This window comes from Ischnura elegans, chromosome 9, assembly GCF_921293095.1.
Source record: "Ischnura elegans chromosome 9, ioIscEleg1.1, whole genome shotgun sequence".
Lineage (NCBI taxonomy): Eukaryota > Metazoa > Arthropoda > Insecta > Odonata > Coenagrionidae > Ischnura > Ischnura elegans.
The window spans coordinates 40,484,706-40,510,041 of NC_060254.1; the positions used below are offsets into that span (position 1 = coordinate 40,484,706).

The following is a 25,336-nucleotide window of genomic DNA, read 5'->3' on the forward strand; positions in this document are numbered from 1 at the left end:
CATTTCACTAAGTAGCTCTCTGCTAGTTTCGTAAAGAAACTACCCAGAACTCACCACGGGGAAGAGGCTACCATCGAGTTCCACCCGTGTCCCCCAACCAACCTTCCAAAGGATTACGGGAGGATTGACGCAATGGTTAGAATAGAGGGAAAGCGTACCAGGTGTGGAGTGAAGTGCGCGATATTTGTTGCACCCGAAAATTTCATGGGTAATGATTTGCCCACTTATGATGAAAATGTTTTTGTGCTCTCGGTACATTGAAGAAGAAAGTTAAAATACCATTATTTCTCTGTCGGGAATCGCGGAGACAGTGGCTTATGCCATTGAAGGCATTTGGCATAGATCCTCTATCCCAGTTGTTGGATATAGGCAAATTGTTTGACAAATTATTCAATATCATGGAAATAATCGCAATATTCTTCGATCTGTCAACAAGAATGCTTTCCCTGATATTTAGCAAGACTTTCTTCGTCACGCACGTCAGCTTTTTGATGTTGCGGCATCTAAATTGCTTTAGTGAGACTGATTCTGTTTGTCATATTCTTTCGAAAATTCCTTGTTTAGAATGGGAATTCCCTAAGGACAGAGAATTGGCAGGAAAATGAAGATAGACGCCATCGATGTGCAGGAGACCAAAAATAGGAAGACGAGGCTTTGCAGGTTAGAAGGAACAAAGGTACACCCGAATGTTCCACCCTATTTTGTCATAACATTTCTGTTCAGAAGACTCAGGTGATGAAATGGCATTGAACGGAGAGTTATGTGATGCAAGTGAAGGAGAGGATTTCATGGAAAAAGGTTAGTGTAAGTAATTTGAAATTACCAAGATTTGCATCATCCTGTGAATAATTCTGCATGTCAAACCATACCTCTGCAGCACTTGCATCTGCGCACCTAATAGATATGGGTTTGGTTACTCAAGGAGTCAATGTACTTTTTGTTGACAAGAACAAAGTTAGAAGGGAAAGAGAAAGATTGCGCACGTCTCTTCGGAAGAATGTGGGAACTGTTAAACTGCAAGCTCTTTACTTCGACGAGAGGAAAGACTGTGCTTTCGTTTATAGTTAATCAAAGTGAAAAACAATAGGTGAAGAGCATGTAATTCTCGTTCAAGAGCCCGGTTCACGCTACTTATGGCATGTCACCCCATGTGTCAGCAAAGCTATTGGCCTTTAAGATTCCATAACGAATTTTCTAGGGGAGGAAATGATCATTATCGATGGACTCCAAGCAATTGTGTGCGATGGAACTGAGGTTAACACCGGAAGCCATGCTGGAGTAATCAGGAATGGAAATGGCCCTAAGAAGACCTTTGCATTGGTTTGTTTGCCTGCTTCATTGCAATGAACTATCGTTCAGAACCGTCAAAAGAACTGATGGCCTTGGCAAAATTTGTTATCGAAGTTTTCCAATGCGGTTTTCAATAAAATTGAGACAATATTGAACAGAAATCCCGAAGTATATTATGAACATGATTCTTCTTATGAAATATATAGATAGAGACATCAAATTACGCCGCTACTCTATGATTCAGGGAAATGTAATTTTGCTCACCCAGAGAATATTCCGCTTGCAATGTTAGCCGATGAACGCAGACGAATTCGTGCAATGGCCATCACAAATACATTGAAATCGAGAGAAACTCAGCAGGAGGAATTGAGGAAATTCGAATTTTCCAAAGCTAACTTTCGATGGAGTGAAGAGTAAATGAACACTTCACAGCCCTGAGGACGATGAACGAGTCGGACATCGAAACGTCGGCCGATATGGAGTTCCTGACCCGGTGGCGATCCCGAGAACTCTTCACTCAGTCCATTCGCCGGGAAAGCACAAAATCTTTCTAAACTTCGATGCTCAAAATTATATCGACTTGGCTGACTGTGAACTAATTGAGGTAAATCAACCACCAATAGTAGCTGGGATGACTAACAAAAACTTGGAAGACCTTGTTACGGAAAGATGTGTATTAGAAGTACCTTTTCCCTGCCATACAAAAGCAGTTGAAAGGATGGTACAAATGATAATGTTAGCATCAAAATCCGTGTGAAGTATAGAACGCAGGCATGGATGGGCATTATCGTGCATAAGAGACGGATAATAATAGTAATAATAATAATAATAATATTAATAGAATAGAATAATTTTCTCAGAGTAATTGATGTGCTTTCACAATCGTGTCCCTCGGAAGGTTGGCTGGGGGGGACACGGGTGGAACTCGATGGTAGCCTCTTCCCCGTGGTGAGTTCTGGGTAGTTTCTTTACGAAACTAGCAGAGAGCTACTTAGTGAAATGCTTGGTGTTCAGTTTCTGTTTTTTCTCAGCCTTGGCTGAATTTCTTGTTGAAAATAGCTCCACAGGTACGTTATTCGTCATTATGATTGATGTTAATTTCAAATAATTTACCTTATTATTACTTTTTGTGGGATTATTTACTACCATATGATGACTTATTTGATAAGAAATGAAATTCAATCGAAATAAATATTATTTTACCTGCAATTTAGCCCCCAAAATGGAGTTTTAGAAATGTTGGCAAAAATGAGTTGTGTTGTGCGGGTGGTCTATACTATAATTTTGTTGTTAATTCATAGACATTTTTTTAACCATAGATTTTGTCAAAAAAACTTCAAATTTCATTTTCATAATCTATAAACATGTATCCACTCTTTGATATTATCCATTATCCCATATTTTCATAAAATTCGTCTTCATAGCCATTTGATTCTGAAATCAGCCTGATTTTTCGCAAAATTTTAAACTTTAGAGCTCGGGCGGCAGTGGTTAATATTATCCGATTTGAAAAAAATTTGGTGTGCGAGATCCTTATATCATTTCGCAACTTTCCCGCATAGGGCAAATTTGATCAGGAAAAAAAACCTTTTTTCGGCCCACCCTAATGTGCATTCTTTATTCTCCTCCACAAAAGAGTATATTAATTGTCTTCATTGCTCCATGTAAATGATTGCTATGTGAATTAAAACACCATTTTTGGAGATATTTATTATCGCTAACTTCAATTGGCATTCAGATTTTTCTGTCTCCGCCAAATGAGATGTGACATGCTTACCTGAGGCATACATAAGCCCATCATCACTGCACAAAATCCAAAGAGATTGCCCAAAGCAGTCTTTGTTTCCACAGCAACCTGAATCCACTTATGCAATGCTTCAGCTCTTTCCTCTTGCGTTGGACAGGTAAGTATTGTCACAGCTACCATGAGCTTCAAACACTCTGTCCTGTTGAAAAATATTTGAAATCCATGTCAGGCTCAAAAAGTTTTATACCAAACGGTAAAGTTACCCATTCAGAGAAGTCAGTGAAGTTGCTTAAGTAATGATAGAATTAATATTCTATAAAAATTTACAATTTGCTACAAAAATGCTAAAAAAATGCACAATTAAAACCTATGTCTTTCAAGAATTTTCTTTAAGCTCTTATAAAAATATTTAAACAAAGTTATGATACGCTGTATCGAAACCGGTCGCAATATATTTTATTTTGTGAAACAGCTAAGTGTTTTCTTAACCTTTGTGCATCATGAAGGAGTTTCACCATGTTACGCCAACCACCATCGCATTTAAAGTTACCCTATTTCTACGAATTTAAGACAAGGTTTTCCCCCCCCTCCCAACTCCTGCTAAAAAGAGGATTCATCTCACAATCGGATGCATAATTCTCGTCATCAATTGTGGGTAGCTATTACCTTAATTATGAACCTTTTATTAATTAAACCTGAGTTTGCTCCCAGTAGCTTCAAAATCAATAATGTTAACAGTAGTAACAAACAATGAATTTAACTTCCAGACTGAATTGGACTTAATTTGAGTGAGTGCTTAGGTGCCCCTTTTGCCTAGGAGCCCTACACCGCTGCATACTTTGCTTACTGCTTAAACCAGCCCTGAAACCATGAAGGATAGAAAGTAAAGATATTTTGCACTTTTCCATATAAATATTTATTTCAACAACATGTTTCACTGAAGTGCAGCATCTTCAAGACTAACATAGAAATTAACCATGCCGGAATAAATACTAATGTGAGGAGGATAAGGGTGGAAGGAGAATATAGCCCTATTCCTGGATTAGAAGGGTGGGGGTGAGAGTTGAAGGAAGGGTTCGGGGTGATGTTAGTCCCGATGATGCTGCGGTGCAGTGAAACATGTTGACTCATTTTAAAATAAATATTTATATGTAAGTGCAAAGTATCTTTACTTTATATCCCACAATGGACTTCCACAAGTATCAGCCTCCACTTTTCATCTCAGCACCATAAAACGTTTACTGTTGGTGTGCATGTCTAATAGCAAATTATATGGCATTCCTCAGTGAGGTAGCCAGAAATTTCGTTTGAGAGGGATTAAGGGGGGTGAATTTTTTTTTAAAACAGGGGACTAAGTAGAGGGTTTTAAACTAATTTTAACACTTTCCATAATGGAAAAACTTTATTTTTCAAAGAAATCTTTTGTAAATTCATAATTTTTCGATATTTTGTTTTCTTTTATGAACCAATGTAATTGTGTTTTTATATTTTGGGAAGGGTCCGGACCCCCCATACCTCCTCCCTTGCTACACCACTGACATACCTCTCCACAAGATCCACTCGCATTTGGTGGCCGTGGGGAAGCGTGACTAGTTCAATTCCTGAGCAGACGCCAGGTCCTCCAACTTCTCCTGGCCTCTTCTCGTATCCATCCCACGGACAGCTGCCATTCCCCTCGTCTCCATTCCTTCCGTTTCCATTCTCAACTCCTGCCTCTCCATTCCCACTACCATTGGTCTCACTGCCGTTGTCCTCCCCAATGTTACTCGCTGGCTCAGGGTTCTAAAAGAGGGGAAATAAAGTGATTAATATCAGGCTTAATCCCAAGCAGCAAGCAATATCCCCACAACATCAAGACATCATTTTTGTTGTTAACATATGACATCCGTGCAAAATCCATGTTAATCCAATTAACTTTCTGTGGACATCTGTCAAATATTCAAAGGACCTGCCAAACAAATTTGCAGGGATGTCCAACAGTGGACAAGTAGGTCCATATTTCAACACCTCTTAGATATCTCCATAACATCTAATGAGTAGATAATGGGTATCCTTATTATAGTATTTGGTAATCCCCAGACATATAGACAAAACATTTGTACCCTTCAATTCTATACAGAACATATGCTACCTGTACATATGCGGATATAGGGGGGCACGGGGGCACAAGCCCCCCCCCAGAACATTAAAAAAATTTGGAAGATTTTAATAAAGTCCCATTATCATTGCGTTCGTTTTGTATTACGAGGTAACCTTGTGCTCCCCCCCAGACCGAAATCCTGGACATGGCCTTGGGTGTGCCCCCCCCCAGAAAGAAATCCTGGATCCGCCCCTGTACCTGTAGATACTATTTGGAAAAATAATTTTTTAATATCATTGATATTATAATACAACTTGGATATCTATATGATGTTATTTTTACTACTCTTCGTGGATGTAACATTTAAATAGGATACATATCTATGTAACATTGTCAAAATATTCATTGTGACAGATAGATATTGATAACAGTGTTTGCTGTGTGCATATTTCCATATGTTGTTGCTTTAAGATATATACCGTATTTGTCTGAATATAGTCCCCCCTTTTTTTCCAAAAATTCCAATGGTAAAGTAAAGAGGGGACTATATTCAGACGCATTTTTATAATTTTTCCCGAAACTGAAGCCTCGAAATTAGGGGGGGACTATATTCAGAGGGGGACTATATTCGGAGAAATACGGTACGTAAAATACTTCAAAATGATCTGTTTATTATGCAGGTACAATTACTTAAATATGCATTATCGATATATTGGTGGAGTATATGATTTGCCACATAACTATGGTTGAAATGATATTTTTTTAATTGTAATAAGCAATGCTTTGGAAAATTTGCAATGTTGAATAATACTCTTTCTAATTTGGTATCTATTGAAACCATATGTACCTGAGATCTAGGCAGCTTGTTTGGGATATGGCCACTGATCAAATTTGTATTTTAAAAAATATGGCTACGTGGCATAGGAAGATTTGGGAAGGGGGGGCAAGTATCCCCCAGATGCCTAAAACGTAGACAAGAATTTTGATATGGTTATCATTATGTTGGTTTTATATTGTGTTTTACAGAGCCCCAATCATTTTATTTAATATTAATAAATTTTACATCAAAATAAAAAGAATAGGTATTTTCTACAGTAATTGTTGTATATTGTTTTAATCTCAAATATGAGAAGACCTGTCAGACCCTTTCCCCCCCCTTTCCCCCCCCCTTTCCCCCCCCCCCAGAAAAAAATCCAGAATCTGCCCCTGCTACATGGCATACGTGGTAGCATAACTTGATCAGAATTTGGCAGTAAATTCGGGTTCAAATCTAATTCAAGACTAATGACTTTTATATTGGCAATTTTCATTCATTGCTGCATATAGACCTCTGCTCATGTATACATTATCACTTGGAATGTACGATTCCTTGAAATTTTAATCTATTTAGCATTAATTGTATTCTTTTACCTTTGGTGTGGTGGGTGTGTTGATTTCCTCTGGAGGTATCATCAACAATGTATGCAGGTCAACTCTTGTAAGGTGGTTAGCCAGCACCCTGGGTCCAGTCTCTTTCAACATTAATCTTACTCCTCTCAGGGCCGTCGAGTCCAAAGGTTTATTCTCTAAGCTGGGAAGGAGTAAAGTCTGAAAGTTCTCCAGGTCATAGGCATTTTGATGAGGCCAATCCCGGGGTTGTGACTGCACAGACTGCATCAGTGATGCCTCTATTTCTTCGTAAGATGGTGCCCCAAGAGGCATTGCTAGAAAATAAAATGGAAAGAATATAATAATATTGGAAATCTTTCAAAGATAATCAGTACGTGATGCATATGCCTCAAATTAAATATTCAAATATTTTATTAACAAAAAAATGAAGTGACAAAAAAATAAATAACAGTTAGCTGTTATTTGACTGTATAAGTAACTTCTACAACTCTGTTATTGCCTTGGCATCTACCGTATGACAAATAGAGCAGGCTTTTAAGGAAAACTGTTTCAGTTTCCCTATAATTTTATGCTTGATTTATAGCCGTAAGTTTAGTGCAAAAAATATAAGAAAGTGTTACAACTCCACCATTTATGTTGAAACAGCCGGTAGATGTATTCACCCATTAAGTGCAATGACTCCAAAATATGGGTGAAGAGAATTAGAATACTTAATAATACAATACTTAAGACCAAAGTTGGATATGAATAAAAACTAACTTACATAAAATTTAGACATAAGACCCTATACCTTGGGTAGAGTAAATTGAAACTGACCCATGAAAGAAAATTACTGCAGGAGATTACAACCTTTCAGACCATTACCTTCTGAAGGTGCTATGGGTGCTATAGGTGGCATGTGAGAGTGCCTGGGATTCCTTATGACGACACCAATACCCCTGCCAGGAACACCTTGCTGACCATCTGCCTCCACAGAGCTCTGTGCTGAGTCCCCAGAGCCATTGCCGGAATCTGACCCAGAGGCATGGTGCACCCTGAAAGTATGGGCATGAGATGCTCAGATCAAAATGTACAACAATTTATCAAATATAATGGCCTGGTTAAACAATGAATTACCACATGAAAGTTAATAGGGTGGTTTCTTATTATTTTTTTACTGCCTAAATCGAAAGATTATTACTCCTGGAGTACGTATTTCACGCTTTTAGATTTTTAAATGATGATATCTATTTTTTGCGATTAAATGAAAAGTGAAAATTTTCAAGCGCGCGAAAACACGACGGGTAAGTATGAATGCAGGGAAAAACTCCATCTGACGTCGTTCTGGTTCCCGCCGCTGCAACTGAGATGACCTTGGGGCGAGGCTCTGAGTGCTGATACGGCACAGGATGCTAGCAGGTAGCAGAGTACCATGCTGGCAGGTAGCGCTTGGCTTAAATAACGATTATTAATACCTTATCAAACGAAGCAAACTATCTGACCTTAGCCAGTTTTATTAGGTGATTATTAAGACATGTTTCCCTGAGCTCTGTGCCTCATGCATGCATTGGTAACCTCAGACTATGTAAAACTCCTATCTACTCCTATAGAAACTAGGTCCCTGTGACGTCACGTGGAGTGGCATCGCATGGGCGCCAATCTGGCCTTTTTCAAATGAGGATAAAATTGACCCTTGCCATTCGTCTCAACCAGTATTTCTAAAACCAAATAATTTTTATATTATGAATACACTAATGGTGGGTAACGAATAGCAATCAATTTCTAGCTAACTAGCATTTCATTTTCTTTGATGAAGGAAACTACCCTATTTAGTAAATGCAAGAACGAACATGAAAATGCCCTGATTACTTGTATGAATGCATTAATGTAGCATAGAACCTGTTGTAATTTGGTTCATGAATTCATACATGTTTTGACCATGGTTCCCATGTATCGCTCATGTATAAATGAATGAATTTCATTAAAAAAAGAGCTTTCGCTCTAAATGAAACATTCCACATAACATTTGGAAATATATATGAAACGAAGTTCATTCTATTCAATTCTGTGGAATAGCACCAAGACCATGAACAAATAGATTTATTTTTATTAATTTATTTCTATTTATCTCTGAAAACAGAAAATTGAAGGACTTTACATTAGAGGAATCCAAGGAAGAACAGCAATGGACACTCACAAATAGCTACTCTTTGGATAGGGGCAACCTAACAAGGCAGTATGTACTTGAACCCATAGCCTTACGTTAGTCAGGCTAGTTTACCCCTCTGCCAAGGCAGATTGGAGGTGATAGGGATATCAAAAGTTTCAAATTCAGGTACTACTTAATTAACATATTTTAAAATAATTATTTCTTGGTTTAGGATAGGGAGAGGATTCTGACTCCTAAATTACCACATATATCTCAATCTGAAACAATACAATTATTTGCTTCATCATGATGCAAGTATATTTTATTCAGGAAGTAGAAATTATATCGATAGGGATTTCTGAGGATAAAAAACACAAGAAATATTATAGGCAATTATGGGAGTTAATAACAAGGTATTCTCAATGAATCTATTTGCAGTTTGGAGAGAGAGGTTAAACCACTTGGTACTGATGGTGGAGATGGAGAATCCCCATTCCGTCTTTACAGCAACAACAACTACTACTGACAAAACTAAATTTACAATTACTAGAGGAATGGGAGACCATCCTATGAGAAAAATTACCCAAAATGTTTTGACCTGTGACGAGCATGACTTCATGGAACTGATTCATCATGAAAATGGCAATATTCACTATGTTGTATCACATAAAAAGAACTAAAGAACTTTATCCAGCAATGAGGGTTGCAAAATCAAAATTCAACGCCAATCTTTGACAGGAGGCATAGGTCTGGGAAACTCAGGTCGCCTAAAACTGTATCTAATGTGGAACAACAAAGTCAGCATCGTCATTCACCAAAGATTTTTCTTGATATCATGACAAAAGCAGCAGATGAGGACCCAGGGTGGGTCCTTAGATGGTACAACACACGAGGTCCGGGAACCAAGTACCAAAAGGAAAGAGCGCCGCCTCGGTAAGGAGCCTGCCGACACCTACAGGGTTAAATAGGGACAGAAGGGATGGAATAGGGAAATCCAACGCCATCATTAGGGTGACGTGGGCACTACTATCGAAACCATAATTTTATGCAGAGGGAAGGGGCAGATTTTTCTATGGAGAAGGAAAATATTTCAATTCTTCCGTTGAAAATGATAAAAGCACTAGATTTTAAAAAGTATACACTCGTGGTCATTTTGGTTTAGCATCAACCGTTGCGGAGTCAGAAGCGCTTACCTGAACGCCGCGTGCCCGCACGGCATCTGCGCTATGGCCGGCACCCCCTCCGCTCCGGCTGCGACGACGCCCGCGTCCCCCGCAGCCAGCGGCGGTGGCCTCCCCGGCTTGGGCGGCGGCGTGCCGTCGTCCGCAGCCTTCGGCGGCCTTGGAACCTGCGGTGGCGGCGTCGCGGGAACCGAGGCCCGCCTCTCCGGCCGAGGACTCAGCGCAGGGTCGCTCGTCACCCGCACCATCTTCGCTCTGGCCGGGGGCGGTGGGGGCGTGGATAGAGGGTGCCTCCGGGGGTGTCTACCGCCCCCGCTGCCGGAGGCCCGGGGCAGGGAGTGAGCCGAAAAGAGCGGGGCGGCCCTGACGGGAGCTTCGTCAGCCCCCGAGGCTCCCAGCACGCCGTCTGCGCTGCCCCCGCTGCCGCCTCCGCCCCCGCTACCCCCTCCGCTGCCCCCGCCGTCGTCCTCGGAGGCAGCGGAGGCCGTGCCGTGGTGATGTGCTCTTTTGGCGGGGAGCCTGCAGAGGTCGAGAATAAATTCAGTATTATTCATACAATCAGATATAATCACTTGATCTTCATTATTCCGATTCAACACCACTTTTCGAAAAATTGTGAAATACAAACAACATTTCTAACCCGGTATACTACTAAAAAGTATTAAGTAAGCATCCAAAACCCCCCCCCAAAAACAATTTCATAATAATTAATATAATTAAATTAATCAATATTAAATTATTAGTTATTAATTACTTTATAATTTAATTAATTATTATTCTATTTTACAATTAAATAATTTATAATTGAATTATAATAAATTTATATTAATTAATTCGTTTTTTTATTTTTTATATAAAATTTATTACTTATAAGTATTAGTATATTATTAAGTATTTACTTGTTTCCCGGGTTACGGAGTATTAATTAAACCCGAGTCAGCTATACAATGGTCTATGCCTCACAACTATGAAGAAGCATGCTCCAAATTTAAGTCTGCTTCTAAACTGTTAGGAGAGTCATTAGCTGGCAGATTGAGCGCCCCTATTATTTTAACCGAACTCAGATTTGATACTGAAGAATGATCGCAGGCTTTCCCGTCGAATTGTATCGTTCAAGGCTAATCGGGTTTTCCACCGCCTCAGGTCCATCACGGCCGACGTTTCGATGAACGAATAGTCCATCGAGATCAGACGCCCATCAAACGTCCATCGTCGTCGTCATCAGGTGGCCTGATGACGATGGACGACTCACTCATCGAAACGTAGGCGGTGATGGAGAATCCGACCTGGTGGTAAAACCGATTAACCTTGAACGATAAAATACGTCGAAAAAGCCTGTGATCATTCTTCAGTATGAAATCTGAGTTCTGTGAAAATAATGGGGCTATTCACCTGAAAACATAAGCGTTGAAATTGGAAAGCAATTTTTAAGACTTACATTTGGATCATGCTTTTCAATAAGCATGAGGTATAGAAACACGAAAAGTACATGTCTCTTTATCAAAATCGGCGATAAATGAACAAATGGATAATGATCCCATTACAGTAACTCAGAATTTGAGAGTTATAAGTTATCTCATCGGTTGAATCTGATCTGACGAACCATCAGTTCACTGCTAGACACTACATTTTCTAATGTATAGACAAATTTATGAATAAAAAGGTAATCCAGTTTTCAAGGAAGAAAAATCATTCAATTCCGGCACCTCTCAGGGATAATTGGGTAAATTAAAAAAAGTCATCGTTCTTTTATATTTGGTAAAACATGATTCCTCATTGTAATTTTTATTTCACAGAAAATAAAAGTAGATTAAAATTTTTCTCGATGAAATAATATAACTAATAGAGGAATAAGCAAAGAAATATTGAGAGCTCTAGCCTATACAATGTGTAACTTAGAACTCATCTTCAATAACTCTAAACTTTGCATTTACCACATTACATATTTTTCTACAATCATAGTTTCGACGTCAAGAAGTCACCTTCAGGTTGATAATACAGAAAAAAATGCATTTTAATTATAGCAGAACGCACTAGTACGGCATTCCGGCACCTCTCAGGGATAATTGGGTAAATTAAAAAAAAGTCATCGTTCTTTTATATTTGGTAAAACATGATTCCTCATAGTCATTTTTATTACAAGTTTTAAAAAATTGAAAGTTTTAAGGAGACCCCGGCTTGTATTTGAAAATCAAGCGTGGGTATACGTTACGGAATCTAAAATTTTAGAAATAAAGCACTGAATGGTATACTAGGAAATTGCGTTTGTAATATTCACATAAAAATGAACATTTTTCTGTACTACGCACCTGATGATGATGACACCCTGGCTTCGAAACCACGGTTGTCGAGAAATAAATTTTACGCGGAGAAAATACGAATCTCAAAGTTATTCAAGGTGAATTAACACTGATTGACATGAATAATTATTTCATGCAGGCTGGTGCTTACCTGGGTGCCGTGGCGAAGTGGTGGTGCGGTGCGGTGGGGATGGATGGCCTGCGCGCGGGCCGCGGAGGGGAGGGTGAGGTGAGGTGCGGCCCGTACTTGGCGGCGTAGAAGGAGAGCGGGTAGAGGCGGTTGCGAGGCGTCAGGATCCGCGCCCCGGACGCCTTCGAGATGGGCTTGCCGCTGCCCACGTAGAACGTGATGAGGTCGGGGACCGTGTCGTACGCGTCGTCCTCGAACTGGTACTGCACCCGCTCGTACACCGTGTCCGCGCGGATGGCCACCTGCACGAAAATCACGAAGATGCTTTTAAGGGAGCTCACTACTTTGGGGGAAGGCAGAGTCCTCTGGATCACACAAGGAGGTTGTAATATACTGGAGGGGGCACCACTGGTTCCGAGCGTGGAGCGAAGCGTGGCAGGAATGGGAGTGCTTGGGTATGACAAGCCACGCCCACTTTGAGCAAAACACTGACGATCCTATAAGGGTCAATGCTTACTATTGGGTGAAATTTTTGGTCATAACTCGTCAATACATTAAGATAAACTATGTAACGCTCACCTCAAACCTTTTTTTTCTTACTTCATTGGTAGGCTTGGCGAAGTTATGTCTCAAACATCTTTTCCCAAGGAAAAATTGTTTTCTATCACCACGGTTACGTTCTACAACCAGCTCACGAGGAGTCTTTGCCTAACTGATGTCAAGAAAGAAGATGAGACCCTTTTTATTTGAAAGTAGACAGTAAGGTAGGAATACTGCTGAAGGGTTTTGTCCAAATACGCCCGGGTTTGAGAGAAAAAAGCATTTAAAAATTTAAAAATACGGTCACGTTCAATTTAATTTAAAAATTTCGCCCCATTGTTTATAGGTCGATTTGGCCCAGCGGTACCGTGTCGCGCTTGCGTTTTGGAAGTCCAGGGTTCGAGACTCGGAATGAGTAATTTTTTTCCAGTCTGCCACTTTCTCCATTTTTTGTACTTTGTTCCATCTTCTTCAGATTTATTGATTTCAGACGTTACACGTTTTTTTACTAGACTGCTTTTTTAGAATAAGCCTTAAATTGACATTCATGTCGCTAGCTTACCTTGCTTCGAATTATTCTTTCCGTTGCCGAGATTCATTCAAATAGGAGTGATATAACTCTGATGCTGGCGTCGTAGTAAAGGGAACTCGTTTCCGAAGCAAAAGATTTTAAACATACCGACTTCGAAGAGTTTCCCAGGTTCCTACTTCGAGTAGAGTTTTACCTGTCTACCTCTACGATCAATTTTGAGTACTTCAAGTGCTAAACGTTGTTCTTCTTACATTTATTGCTGTCAATTAGTCTATTTTTAACTTGGTAATTGTTAGAAATGTTTTATATGCTAAATTTTCAGAATGAAGTGAGAATCGTTACTCATTATAGCTCTCGCCGTCGAATGGACCCCGACTATTGTTTGGCGGGCGGCAGGTAGGATTTTGAAAAAAAAATTTGTCCTTTACACTTGGATAGTTGAAGGGCTGAACGAATAGGACAAAGGTTTTTTTAACACTTAATAAACTAGATAGGAGGTTGTTGGGCTAATGAGCGGTGCCTTAATCGATTAAGAGATCTCTTACCCGCCGTCTCTGTTTGGACAAACTATAGGACGAATTTTATTTTAACACGTGCTAATCCAAACTGGCAGTCGAAGTTCCGTCTTAATTTTTTAATTGAATTATTCAATTTGATTATCCTTTTTTGAAAGGATATTGATCGTATTTTCCTATCTTTGGCATTAGTTTGAGCCTAAACCTTCATCAGTTGACATCCGAAGGCAGAAGTTTGGAATAAGGGCTTCATAATTTAGGATACCGTGCGAAATAAGTATTTTAACTGTGTATACAATGGAACCAGATCCAATCCCTGGGCCTTCTAGTGGCAGTACCGTAAACGATTATTATTCAACGTCAAAACATGCTTTTAGCAAAGATGATTTAACGGGAGCTGTTCGTCATTTTGAAGGTAAGCATATTTTAATGATGTAAATAATGCTATTTGTAGCAAAAGATATTCGTGGTCCATTATTTTCAATAGTATTTATTATTGAATGCAAATATTTTATCACATTACAGACACTTTGCGTGGGATGCAGGCTATGACCCTAAAAACGCTTCTGTCACGCGATGCTCCAAACTAATCGGAGATGAAGTTGTTGGGAGATTTTTGGATATTTTGAATGAGTTCAAGTTTGAAGAAGTAGAGGAACTGTTTGGTGCCGGTGAATCTGACAATCTCCTAGTGCCGGATGATGTAACAGGAATTTTAAGCGAAGAAAGGTCCAGTGATGACTCATCGCCGACGGACCTCAGCGAGTATGAACCCAGCCCCAAAAGGTCGACTCACCAGCACATCCCATTAGATGTTAAAGTGAAAGTTGTGAATATGGCTAAGGAACATCTTAAATGGAGCCTTGCCACCCTTCAAACCCTAGGTTCGGTGCATTTCAAACATAAGGGAATGCTAGCCATATGGGAGAAAGATATAAAATAAGGAGGAACGAAACGCGACAAGCTTGAAATGATCGACAGATGGGTATACGATCGCTTTGTGGAAGCCAGAAACATGAATGAGCCGGTGATGACCCGGTCTTTACAAGAATGGGCCATTTCCGCGTCGTTTCAGCACATATCGCAAGAGTTTGAATTCTCTGCGAGTGCTTCCTGGGTGACATCTTTTAAGAAGAGACACCGAATTGTACAACGCAAAATAACGAAATGCGTGTCTACAAGGGAGCATGCTTCAATCGAAGAAATCCTGCAATCAGCAATGAAGTTTCAGAAGCAAGCAAGAAGCCTGATTTCCAATTATAATAAGGATTTCGTAATAAACACAGATCAGACCGGGTGTGCGTACAGGGTTTATATGAAGAGGACGCTCTCTAACAAAGGAGACAAAATTGTTAAGGTGGCTCTTGGGAGCGTGAGGAGAATGACACACTCATATACAGCGCAGTACGCTATTACTGCTTCAGGAAAGCTGCTTCCTAAAGTTTTTTTGTGCATGCAGGAACCTGGAGGTGATTTTGGTCCGCGAGTGTGTGAAAGTGTGAAGAAAATGGAGAATGAATTTGGAAACGTTTCCGTTGTGTGTTCCAAGTCTGAAAAACTTACAACTGCGTTGTATTTTAAGTTTTTAAAAAATGTTCTCCAGCCATACGTTAAAAAGAATAAATTTTTATTGCTTATCGATTCCTGGGGGGCCAAACTAATGCTGCCATTAACGATGAACTATTTATCGACGAGGAAGGAGAACCGTTATGCAGCATAAAAATTATACCACCGAAGTGCACAAACGTATGCCAGCCGTGCGATGTATATTTTTACAGACAGATAAAACAGTTTATTGCACGAATCAAGAACTGCACATTCCTTCTTCAAGGGCAAAGGGAGATTTCCTCACGTGAGGATGGAATAAAAATTCATTCCATTGTTCATCATCAATTGTCCTCGCCAGCATTCGATAATATGCTTAGGTATGCTTGGTACGCGTCAAAGTTAGTAGAAAATAGAAGTGTTTTCAAGAACTTACGGGAAATATGTTTCCCTGAAGACTTAAAAAAACGCAAGTGCAAATGCTCAGGTAGCAGTTTTATTAAATGTTCATGGTGCTTTTCAATTTTGTGCTTTTCTTGTTTTTTTGACGCATATCATCCGAGTTCATGTAAAGGGGAAATTAATAAATAAAAAAGGAAAAATTAGAGATGGCACTGCCAATATCAGTAATATTCAATTCTTTTATTCTGGTGCCCTATATTACTGGGGTATTTCCTAAAATAAATGGTCCTGTATACGGCAACAATTCCTCGCGGGGTTATACCTTATGGTCTCATGAAAGGGAGGGTAAACTGAATGATATCGTGCTGCAGAGAAAAGCACAAGGAAGTAGCAGAAAGTGGGAGTCTAGGTAGGCCATGGAAAAAGAAAAGGGAAGGGATGAACTGACAAACCAATCTAAAAAAGATACGATCGTATGGACATCGACTTCAAGCGTTGCGGGCCATGAACCAATTTCAAGTTAGCCTAGTAGTATTATCCAGCTAATAAAAAGTTCATATGTGCCAACAACTCCTTCCCCAGTTTATACAGTTTGTTTGAAAGCTCTTGCCCGCTAAATACGCAGAAAGAAGGAGACTGATATTGAGGGGAGGGTTAGTTAAGGGGAGCATACCTCGCCTAGCGATCGGTTAGGGAAGAAGGAATAGGGGATAATGGTTGACAGGGTGGTCAAAAATGACTTTTTGGACACTTTACACATTCCGAAAAAAAATACAGAACTTCAACCTCCTATCCAGTTTATTAAGTGTTAAAAAAACCTTTGTCCTATTCGTTCAGCCCTTCAACTATCCAAGTGTAAAGGACAAAACTTCTTTTCAAAATCCTACCTGCCGCCCACCAAACAATAGTCGGGGTCCATTCGACGGCGAGAGCTATAATGAGTAACGATTCTCACTTCATTCTGAAAATTTAGCATATAAAACATTTCTAACAATTACCAAGTTAAAAATAGACTAATTGACAGCAAAAAAAGGAAGAAGATAAACGTTTAGCACTTGGAGTACTCAAAATTGATCATAGAGGTAGACAGGTAAAACTCTACTCGAAGTAGGGACCTGGGAAACTCTTCGAAGTCGGTATGTTTAAAATCTTTTGCTTCGGAAACGAGTTCCCTTTACTACGACGCCAGCATCAGAGTTATATCACTCCTATTTGGATGAATCTCGGCAACGGAAAGAATAATTCGAAGCAAGGTAAGCTAGCGACATGAATGTCAATTTTAGGCTTATTCTAAAAAAGCAGTCTAGTAAAAAAACGTGTAACGTCTGAAATCAATAAATCTGAAGAAGATGGAACAAAGTACAAAAAATGGAGAAAGTGGCAGACTGGAAAAAAATTACTCATTCCGAGCCTCGAACCCTGGACTTTCAAAACCTAAGCGCGATACGGTACCACTGGGCCAAATCGACCTTTAAACAATTGGGCGAAATTTTTAAATTAAATTTAACGTGACCGTATTTTTAAATTTTTAAATGCTTTTTTCTCTCAAACCCGGGCGTATTTGGACAAAACCCTTCAGCAGTATTCCTACCTAACTGTCTACTTTCAAATAAAAAGGGTCTCATCTTCTTTCTTGACATCAGTTACGCAAAGTCTCCTTGTCAGCTGAAAATGAAATTGTACGAGAGTAAACCAGTCATTACCTGCCTTTAAACAGGTATTGAATTTTATTATATCCAACGGAGATGAACAAATACAGTAATAAAGTATATGCTTCCACCATGGAAAAGGCGGTATCCACCATTGCAAGGCTAAACGTCCCCTAAAGTGCACGAAATCGTTTCAGCATTGTCGTGGTGGAAATGCGATACATCCACGATAAAATATAAACAACAAACGGTAATTTATCTCCAGTGCCGCCCATGGTTTCGAACCTCCATTTAATTTTCAAGGTTGAAAACTTGAGAAGGTTCAAGGTCGAAAAGATTCAACCTTAAAAATGGCATAGTGTCGAAATTCATGGTGGGAAGGGGAGTTATAAATTAAAGTGTGGAAATCACAATTTTTTGTTTATATTTTACCACGAGGCCCGAAAGAGTCTTACGGAGAAATAGGCAGATATTATAATTACATAATAATTATTTAGGTTTATTGAACGTATGAAGATCCTTGGGTAACCAAGAAGAGCTGAGATGTTTTCCAGAGCCTTTGAAGCGTGAAAACTTTAGGATTGTCGGAAATAAAGTGAAAACACTGTAACGCAATCATGAAGTTGTTAGAAACGTTTTTCGCTGAGGAGTTTCCCCTTTGGTTATTATTTTTTTCTTGGACTCATGTTTTCATTATTACGTCAATGGCTTAACAACTTCCACAGTCCATGATTTTCTGCGATGCTAAAGAAATACACTGATAATATATTCCAGACACCTTTATTCGGTACAACCCTAATCAGTTTCAAAACTCCCGTATAAAGAGTAAATACACGATGAAATAAATTTAACCAATTAACCAGATAAACGCTGGAAAAATGAATTTTTTAGGTTTAAACAATTATATAGATTACGACACAAATCTTCAACTATTCAACATGATGTTTGTATAAATATTTTGAAAGCTAGACGGCTTTAATTAATATCAATTCTTGACTTTAATTTAGAGAGCCCAATTTCATGAGAAATGTCATATTTTTATGCAGTTTTCGCAACTTCGTATATTTCCATACAACACGAAGAGTGACTGGTTATTAGTTTTAATAAATATTGCTAGAGGCTCCGTATAAGTACATTTGTTAAGTCTTGATTTAATTAAAGCCATGGATGACGTTTCAATAAGAAAGTAAAAGATGAGTTAGTTAATGTAAGCTAATTGTATTACTTACATTGTTTTCATAAATATTCTAATAGTAGAAACGAGTGAAATTATAAGATGCAAGTTATTATTTCAACAAACTACAGTTTGATTGACTTGAATTAGTAAAACCACTAATGTGGAAAATATGAATGCATTTCATGGCCTTCATTTTGAGTCTTTACCCGTTAATTATATGAAAATATTAAAGTTTAGATTTCCTTTCTCTTAGCAACTTATTTCACATTAGTAAATGCAGTCACACATCGATGAGTCAAAACGCCGCTGAAATAGAAAAAAATTAAATTACATAAACTTAAGAGTCAGGAATAACATCTGGAAGGACTTTAAATGCATCCAAAATTATACTCACTTTCAATCCATCCTAAATTAGAGTTGCATTGGTCCGAATTGAGTATATTTGACTAATTATAAGCTCTACGGTCCAGAGATAGCAAGAAGAGCTTTTTAAGTGACTAGACACATGTAAATAAAAACAAAACATCAAAATAGTGTCCAAAAAAATGAAAACGCCCTTTAAAACGGGATGGTATAACCAAAAGGAAATAATATCAGGATATGGAATATTTGCGTTGTTGGCAGCTAGAGAAGTATAAAAATAGATATGACTTCCCTCTTTATTATTAGAGATGAATTCCATTTGGTACAGGGCCTCTACCACAATACAATAAGAAAATTCTTCCTAGTTCCTTCAATTCGCTTCTTCCCATTTCTTTCTCACTTTCTGGCATTTTACAAAGAAATATACGATATCGAGTAAGACTTATTTCCGCCAACCTATCCTTAAGTTTTTAACTGGTAATAATAGAGCCATTTTGAATACTACCTAATAGTTGGACCCGTTTCCCATTTCCTTGAGATTCCTCCGCCTTACTAAGACCATGTATATCAGCGGCCAATATATTCTAAAAGATCTATTCATTGCATTTATCGTCGTCTATTTTTATACGATAATTGAAGTAAAGATGCCCGTTGAAATGTTATTGGAGCAAAAATGGTCAGAAGACATCTAAAGCATGCTCCTCAGAGTGGCCGATACACGGGACAATCCTTCTTAACATATCAAACTTTTCAATGATTTCAGTTCACTCGTAACCACAGAATGCCTCCCGTTTAATTATGAAAATGTTTTACGCGCAATTAGTAATATTTTTTCCTTCCATAGCATACGCGAAACTTCGCGATCTCAACATGGTGATAAACATTCACTGTACCATTTCCAAAATTACTGAGGGGCGTTTCTGAGTTTAACGCGGTAATGCTATGCGGGTTCTCTAATCTCAAGGAAACTCATATAGCATTCTTTTCGCTTAATACGCATACTCAAGAGTGTGGTGGCGAAGTGAATATAGCTCTGAGCAACTGATCTTATCGCACCGGGTTCCTATCCAGAGTAAATCCTTCGGACAACCACAAAATAATTCCTAGAAATGCAAGAAAGTACAAGAGGGGGAAATAGCTCCCGTACCCTGAATGCGCAAAATTAACACACCTTTGGCTTGATTTAGGGTGGGCTCTACCCTCACATGTCCAAAAAGCCAAAGGGTTCACCAAGTGAGTAAGTAACGTATTGGTAGGGAGGCTTCCGTGGTCATTTTATGGCCATATTTTCTTTGGGTGATGGCCGCGTAGATTCATTTTGGAGGACAAAGGTTATTTAAGGCAACATTTATTTACAAACGCTATTTTACCTACTATATTGCTTTCTTCCTTTCATTGAAAGCATGGCCTCAACAACTTGTCTGCGTGTACCCATCTCATCGGTTGAAATAACTTTGATTATCCGGTCTTGGACATGGCGCCGTGGCTTAGTTGGTTAAAGCGCCTGTCTAGTAAACAGGAGATCGGGAGTTCGAATCTCCCCGGGGCCTAAAATTTTTTTCCGGCCTCAGTGGCGCCTGGGTAACGTCCCTGTCTGCCAACCTTAGAGATCAAGGAATCGTATTCCGCCTGGATGGATTAACCACCAACTTGGGTATGAATGTATGTGATTGTCATTACATTAAAACAAATAAATCGCAAGAAAGGACCACCTAAATTGCAATCCTGAATTCGCTTTCAACAAGGAAAATATTTTTATCGCTTAATATTATTTCTTTTATACATATTTAGATATCTTTCATCTTTAGCTGCCATGACTTCTTTATCGATAAAAATCACCTACTAAGTTCGTCTTGTGAAAATCAAAAATACCCAAATACAATAATTGTAATGATACGATCAAACTTTTACGACGGCATCTACCATTATTAATTGATAATAATACAATAATCTTAACTATTGTTGTAGATAATATATAAAAAGAAAATATACGGTAGGAAGTTAAACGTTAATAATAATTACTTTTATTATTATGATTAATAATATGTAAAGGCAATAATTTCTTAATATCATCTAAGTATATACTTGTTATTATTTTACACTTGCTCCAATGTTGTTGTTAGTTTTTTATACGGAAAAGGTGTAAAAAAACATTTTAAAATGTTGCATTGTAAACTTTCTTTGGTATCGAAATTTGCTTTGGAGTGTTGTCTTCATAGCCTTCATAGCATTTACTTATAAATACTATAACCCTTATTCCTTGTTTATTCCGAACAATTTCCTTTACAGACGTCCGTACACTAAATTACTTTAAAAACGGCACCTGCTGACAAGCCTTAAAGGGCTTAGCAGTACATCATGATCCATTTATTATTGTAAGAAAATTAAGAAAATTGATTTGAGATACGTTTTATGTGATTGTTTAGTTATTAGCTGCTATGTTACAATATTGTATTTATATTTTTTATATTTTTATCGGTTTCTATGATTTCGATTACAATATTTTTTTGTTTAAATAAAATATTATTATTATTTATTATCATGATCATTATCCGAAAGACCTCCAAATTGATTCTTGTGAAGTAACTTCTTCAAAGCGATTCCCTTCCTGATATCTTTACTGCCGTGTCCTGGGTACTCAAAAATATCTCAGACGATCGCATTAAGCGAAAACTCGCTGCGAACAGAGCATTGTCTCATTTGCCTCACCAATTTCCCCGAGTCATTCAGTCACTCGCCCGATGGCATTCAGCCGCTATTGACACTCCCCCAACCCCCCTTGGCCATTCCCTCGGCCCACTGAACACACACAAGATTTACGAAATGCCACGCCCTAGGCTGCCCACATCATCCCTCCGAAGCAAATATGATGAATCGCCGAGTCCTGCGCGAGATGGAACGCTCAAAGAAGAGCAAATTATACACTCCTCGAATAACCTTACGGCGCGCCATATTTTTCGAACGCTATTTTTGTTCCATTTACTGTCGAAATCCGCTTTATAATAAGCGTCCGCCATTTCGTAACTTAAGGGCATCCGAACAAAGTTTAAAATCCGTAAGGTTAAAAAAAGAATAAGTATAGTATTTATATAAGATAAACATTTTATCCCAATGAAGTGTTCCAAAAGCGTCAGAAAATACTTAATCTGTAAGATAAAAAAAACTGAAAAAACGCCGTTCCTCAGAAATTTTTACCATTTTCGCGAGCCTGTAACAGGGCAACAGCAAATTTGCAAGTCAACTGACTCCTTGTTTGTCAACAATATTTTAATTGCTGACTAATTGGAGTGCATTAACTGCTAACTATTTTCTTGAATAATTCTGCAAAGTTTCTGGTTTCTCTACCTCAAAAAACGTCATTGTATGATTTTTCCACTTCTTTTCTATTTTAGCCCACTGCGCGGCCCACTAGTTTCTAAAACACTGTATTCGTGAGGAGAATGGCTCCAGAACAAAGGGGAATATCGGCTTCTTCAAACGCGAAATCGATTTCAATGGAAAAAATCCTAGATCACGTGATCTAGGATTTTTTAATTGACTGATTCCGACGATGGTATTCGGTTAATTAAATGCTGTTATTTCCATCCTCAATGTAATGCTCAAAAATATGGTGAAGTATCAGTATTTTAATAAGATCCATGTTAAGGCTTACTTTTGCATTGATTACTTTTTCCTTGTTCCGTTATAAAGCAGAAATATAAAGACGTCATCAATATGTGATACCATAAAAAAAGGATACAAAGTCTTTTTCGCGAATATTCTAAACATCGTACAGTAATTTTACTCCACCCACTGCTGCTTAAAAGCTTGGGGTATTCCAAGCGATACCTTGAAAATTATATTTGAAAATGGAAATTTCTAAAATTATATTTGAAAATGGAAATTTCTAAAAGCTGATATGGCAAATCTTTCCTAAACACAGGTATAATTTGGTAACAATTGCCAACATAATATTTACCATAATAGCCTAAATCCGAAATTACGCACGGCATTAAATATCATAAAATGTAAGCACTTAACTAGAAAGATGCATATTGAGTTATGCGCATTAAAAGATGGGATTGAATTAAAAGTTTTAGTTAAATAGATTTGGCGCAATAGTCTACTGAATAACTTCTGGCGAAATTGCAAAAGAATGAAAAATGGTCTTTAATACATGACGGTAAAAATTTTCCCACATTGGGATACTTGAGTCAAAGAAATATTACCTATTTTATGGAAATAAAAAAAAACATGAAAAAAAGAAAGTAATTGAAAGTAAATTGTCAAACTCGTTATCTGGCCCCGGTCTCCCCTTATATTGAAACGCATGAAGTCGCTGTAAGATGATTCAGAGGGAAGTTTACAAGTTCAAGTAAAAAATGAGTGTACACTCTTCAAAACGTTTAATAACTTAAAAAATTATGACCTCGAGTCGGCTTCATGGCAAACAAATGATAAATATTTTATAAGATAACAAATTAAACATTGAATTCAATGAGTGAATCACGTTCGTAATGGAAGTACTTCATCGCCCGGCATAGAGTCGTAAGAAAGCACAGATGAGATAATTTACGAGAGAAAAATGCACAACACGACCGCACCCTAATTTGGCCAAATAATTATATTATCTCTCTCACTAATTTAATTCGCACGTCTCCTTTCTCTGGTTCCCTCAATTCGTTTGGGTGACCGCTTGAAATTTTTAACTACGGCACGCCCCTCCACAATTATGCAGAACAACATTCATAGTCTCCTTTCTCTTCTCACGTCCCGACGAGACGGAATTATGTAGGCCACGAAACGCGTAGGACGGAGAAGTGCCCACGCTCACTGGGACATTGTGAGACACTTGAATCACCGACGGAGATAAGAAGAGGAGGCGCGCAAATAATAGTAATAAAAAAAATTCTCCACTCTACGTGACGGAAGAAAAACAAATGAAGGCATCCACAAAGGGATTATCATCTCGCAGTGGACGAGTCGTCCGGACTGGCGCACAAAGAAAAGCAGACCCAACTCCGACGCTAAGGGCATAGGCCGGTCCGTAGAAAAATTAGCAATAGCGTTTGGCAGGTTTTCATGGAGTGCTTAAGAAGTATTCTATCTTTCTCCCCTCACTTCATGGACTTCCCCCTCCAATTCATAATAAGGCCTATTCCTTTTCATTGTTCTCAAAAAATTATTTTCTTCCTTACTTTCTCTCGTTTACCTAACATTCTACCCTATAGCACTGTTTTCAGCATCCCCTATCCGCTCAGAACTCGCCCCATCTCTACCTTGCCTCCTCCGTATCTCATCTCGAAGATGCTTCCTACACCCACCATGCCCTGCACGACGTCGGTCTCCTCCTCTCCATCCACCTCTCCTTCTCCATTCTTCTCCACACACACATCCCAAACGCCTCCAGTCTTTTCTCGCCCTTCTTCCTATGCGTCCAAGTTTCCCCACTGTAAAGCGCCACACTCCAGATAGGCTAGCAAGACTTTTGAAGGAAAATTCAAGGGTGTTATAACAGACCCAGTCGAAGGGAGACGAGGGGTACTCTAAGGGCCCTACGCTCAATTCCCGGGTGAAGCCTTCGAACACCCACAGATAAAATCTCTAAGTACGAGGAGGATCGGGGAAAAGAGTTGCCCCCCAACCGTGAATGTTTGAATTTCACAGGCCAGTGACTAAATCAGGGGTGAGCTCCACTCTCGCCTGTCTAAAACAATCTTCAAGTTGAAGCTCTGAGAAGAAAGCGACAAGTGGCGCATATAAACGAATAGCGACGCTCTAACGAGAAGTATACGAGGCGTATTGATGGACATGCAAATAAACATGAAAAAACGGGAAATTGAAGCATCTTGTAATCCCAAAATCTCCCTAATTAGGGAATGCGAATCCATGCAACTTCCATTTTTTTACTAAAAGGAAGGAGAAGTGAAGTTGATGGTGAATTTTATTTCAGTTATATATATGGTATAATTCGACTAATACTGTTAGCAGAGATGCAACGCATTCCTCTTGCTTTTATTTCCAATTTCTATGCTTCATTTTTTTAGAAGACTATTTTTCGATAAAACTACATTTCTAATCCATCCTCACCTCTGTTATTGAGGTTCTCTTTATCGAGGAAGCAAGAAATCTAAAAAAATTCCGTTAGATAGTTAATCGAACTTGTAATCATGTCAACTCTCATCATGTTTTCACAACAGTAAACGATAAAGATTTTTTGCACTATTATCTTTGTATCTGAACCATTCGAAAACGCCTTTAAATACATATCTACGTCTCTAGCATCGGCAATAAAGAGGATTGTACGACCTACCACCACGCACAATTTAATTATTAAGACATTAAGGACATTTTAAAACGGTAAAATCGTTATTAAGAATAGGGTGGTT

General features: G+C 38.6%; 1 protein-coding gene and 1 non-coding gene across 3 annotated transcripts in view; one reads left to right on the plus strand and one right to left on the minus strand.

Moving 5' to 3' along the window:
- The window catches only part of LOC124165954 (SH2 domain-containing protein 3C), a 278,828-nt gene that overhangs the window by 4,694 nt on the left and 248,798 nt on the right, over positions 1–25,336 (minus strand). For both annotated transcript variants that reach the window (XM_046543503.1, XM_046543501.1), the window contains 6 exons: positions 12,267–12,547; positions 9,828–10,334; positions 7,371–7,540; positions 6,528–6,820; positions 4,581–4,819; positions 3,068–3,236 (listed from right to left, as the gene is read on the minus strand). In XM_046543503.1, the coding sequence (XP_046399459.1) occupies positions 3,068–3,236; positions 4,581–4,819; positions 6,528–6,820; positions 7,371–7,540; positions 9,828–10,334; positions 12,267–12,547 (1,659 nt within the window). The remainder of the gene's footprint in view (positions 1–3,067; positions 3,237–4,580; positions 4,820–6,527; positions 6,821–7,370; positions 7,541–9,827; positions 10,335–12,266; positions 12,548–25,336) is intronic.
- On the plus strand, positions 20,445–20,518 carry Trnat-agu. Its single transcript has one exon. It is a non-coding gene; the product is annotated as a tRNA-Thr (tRNA).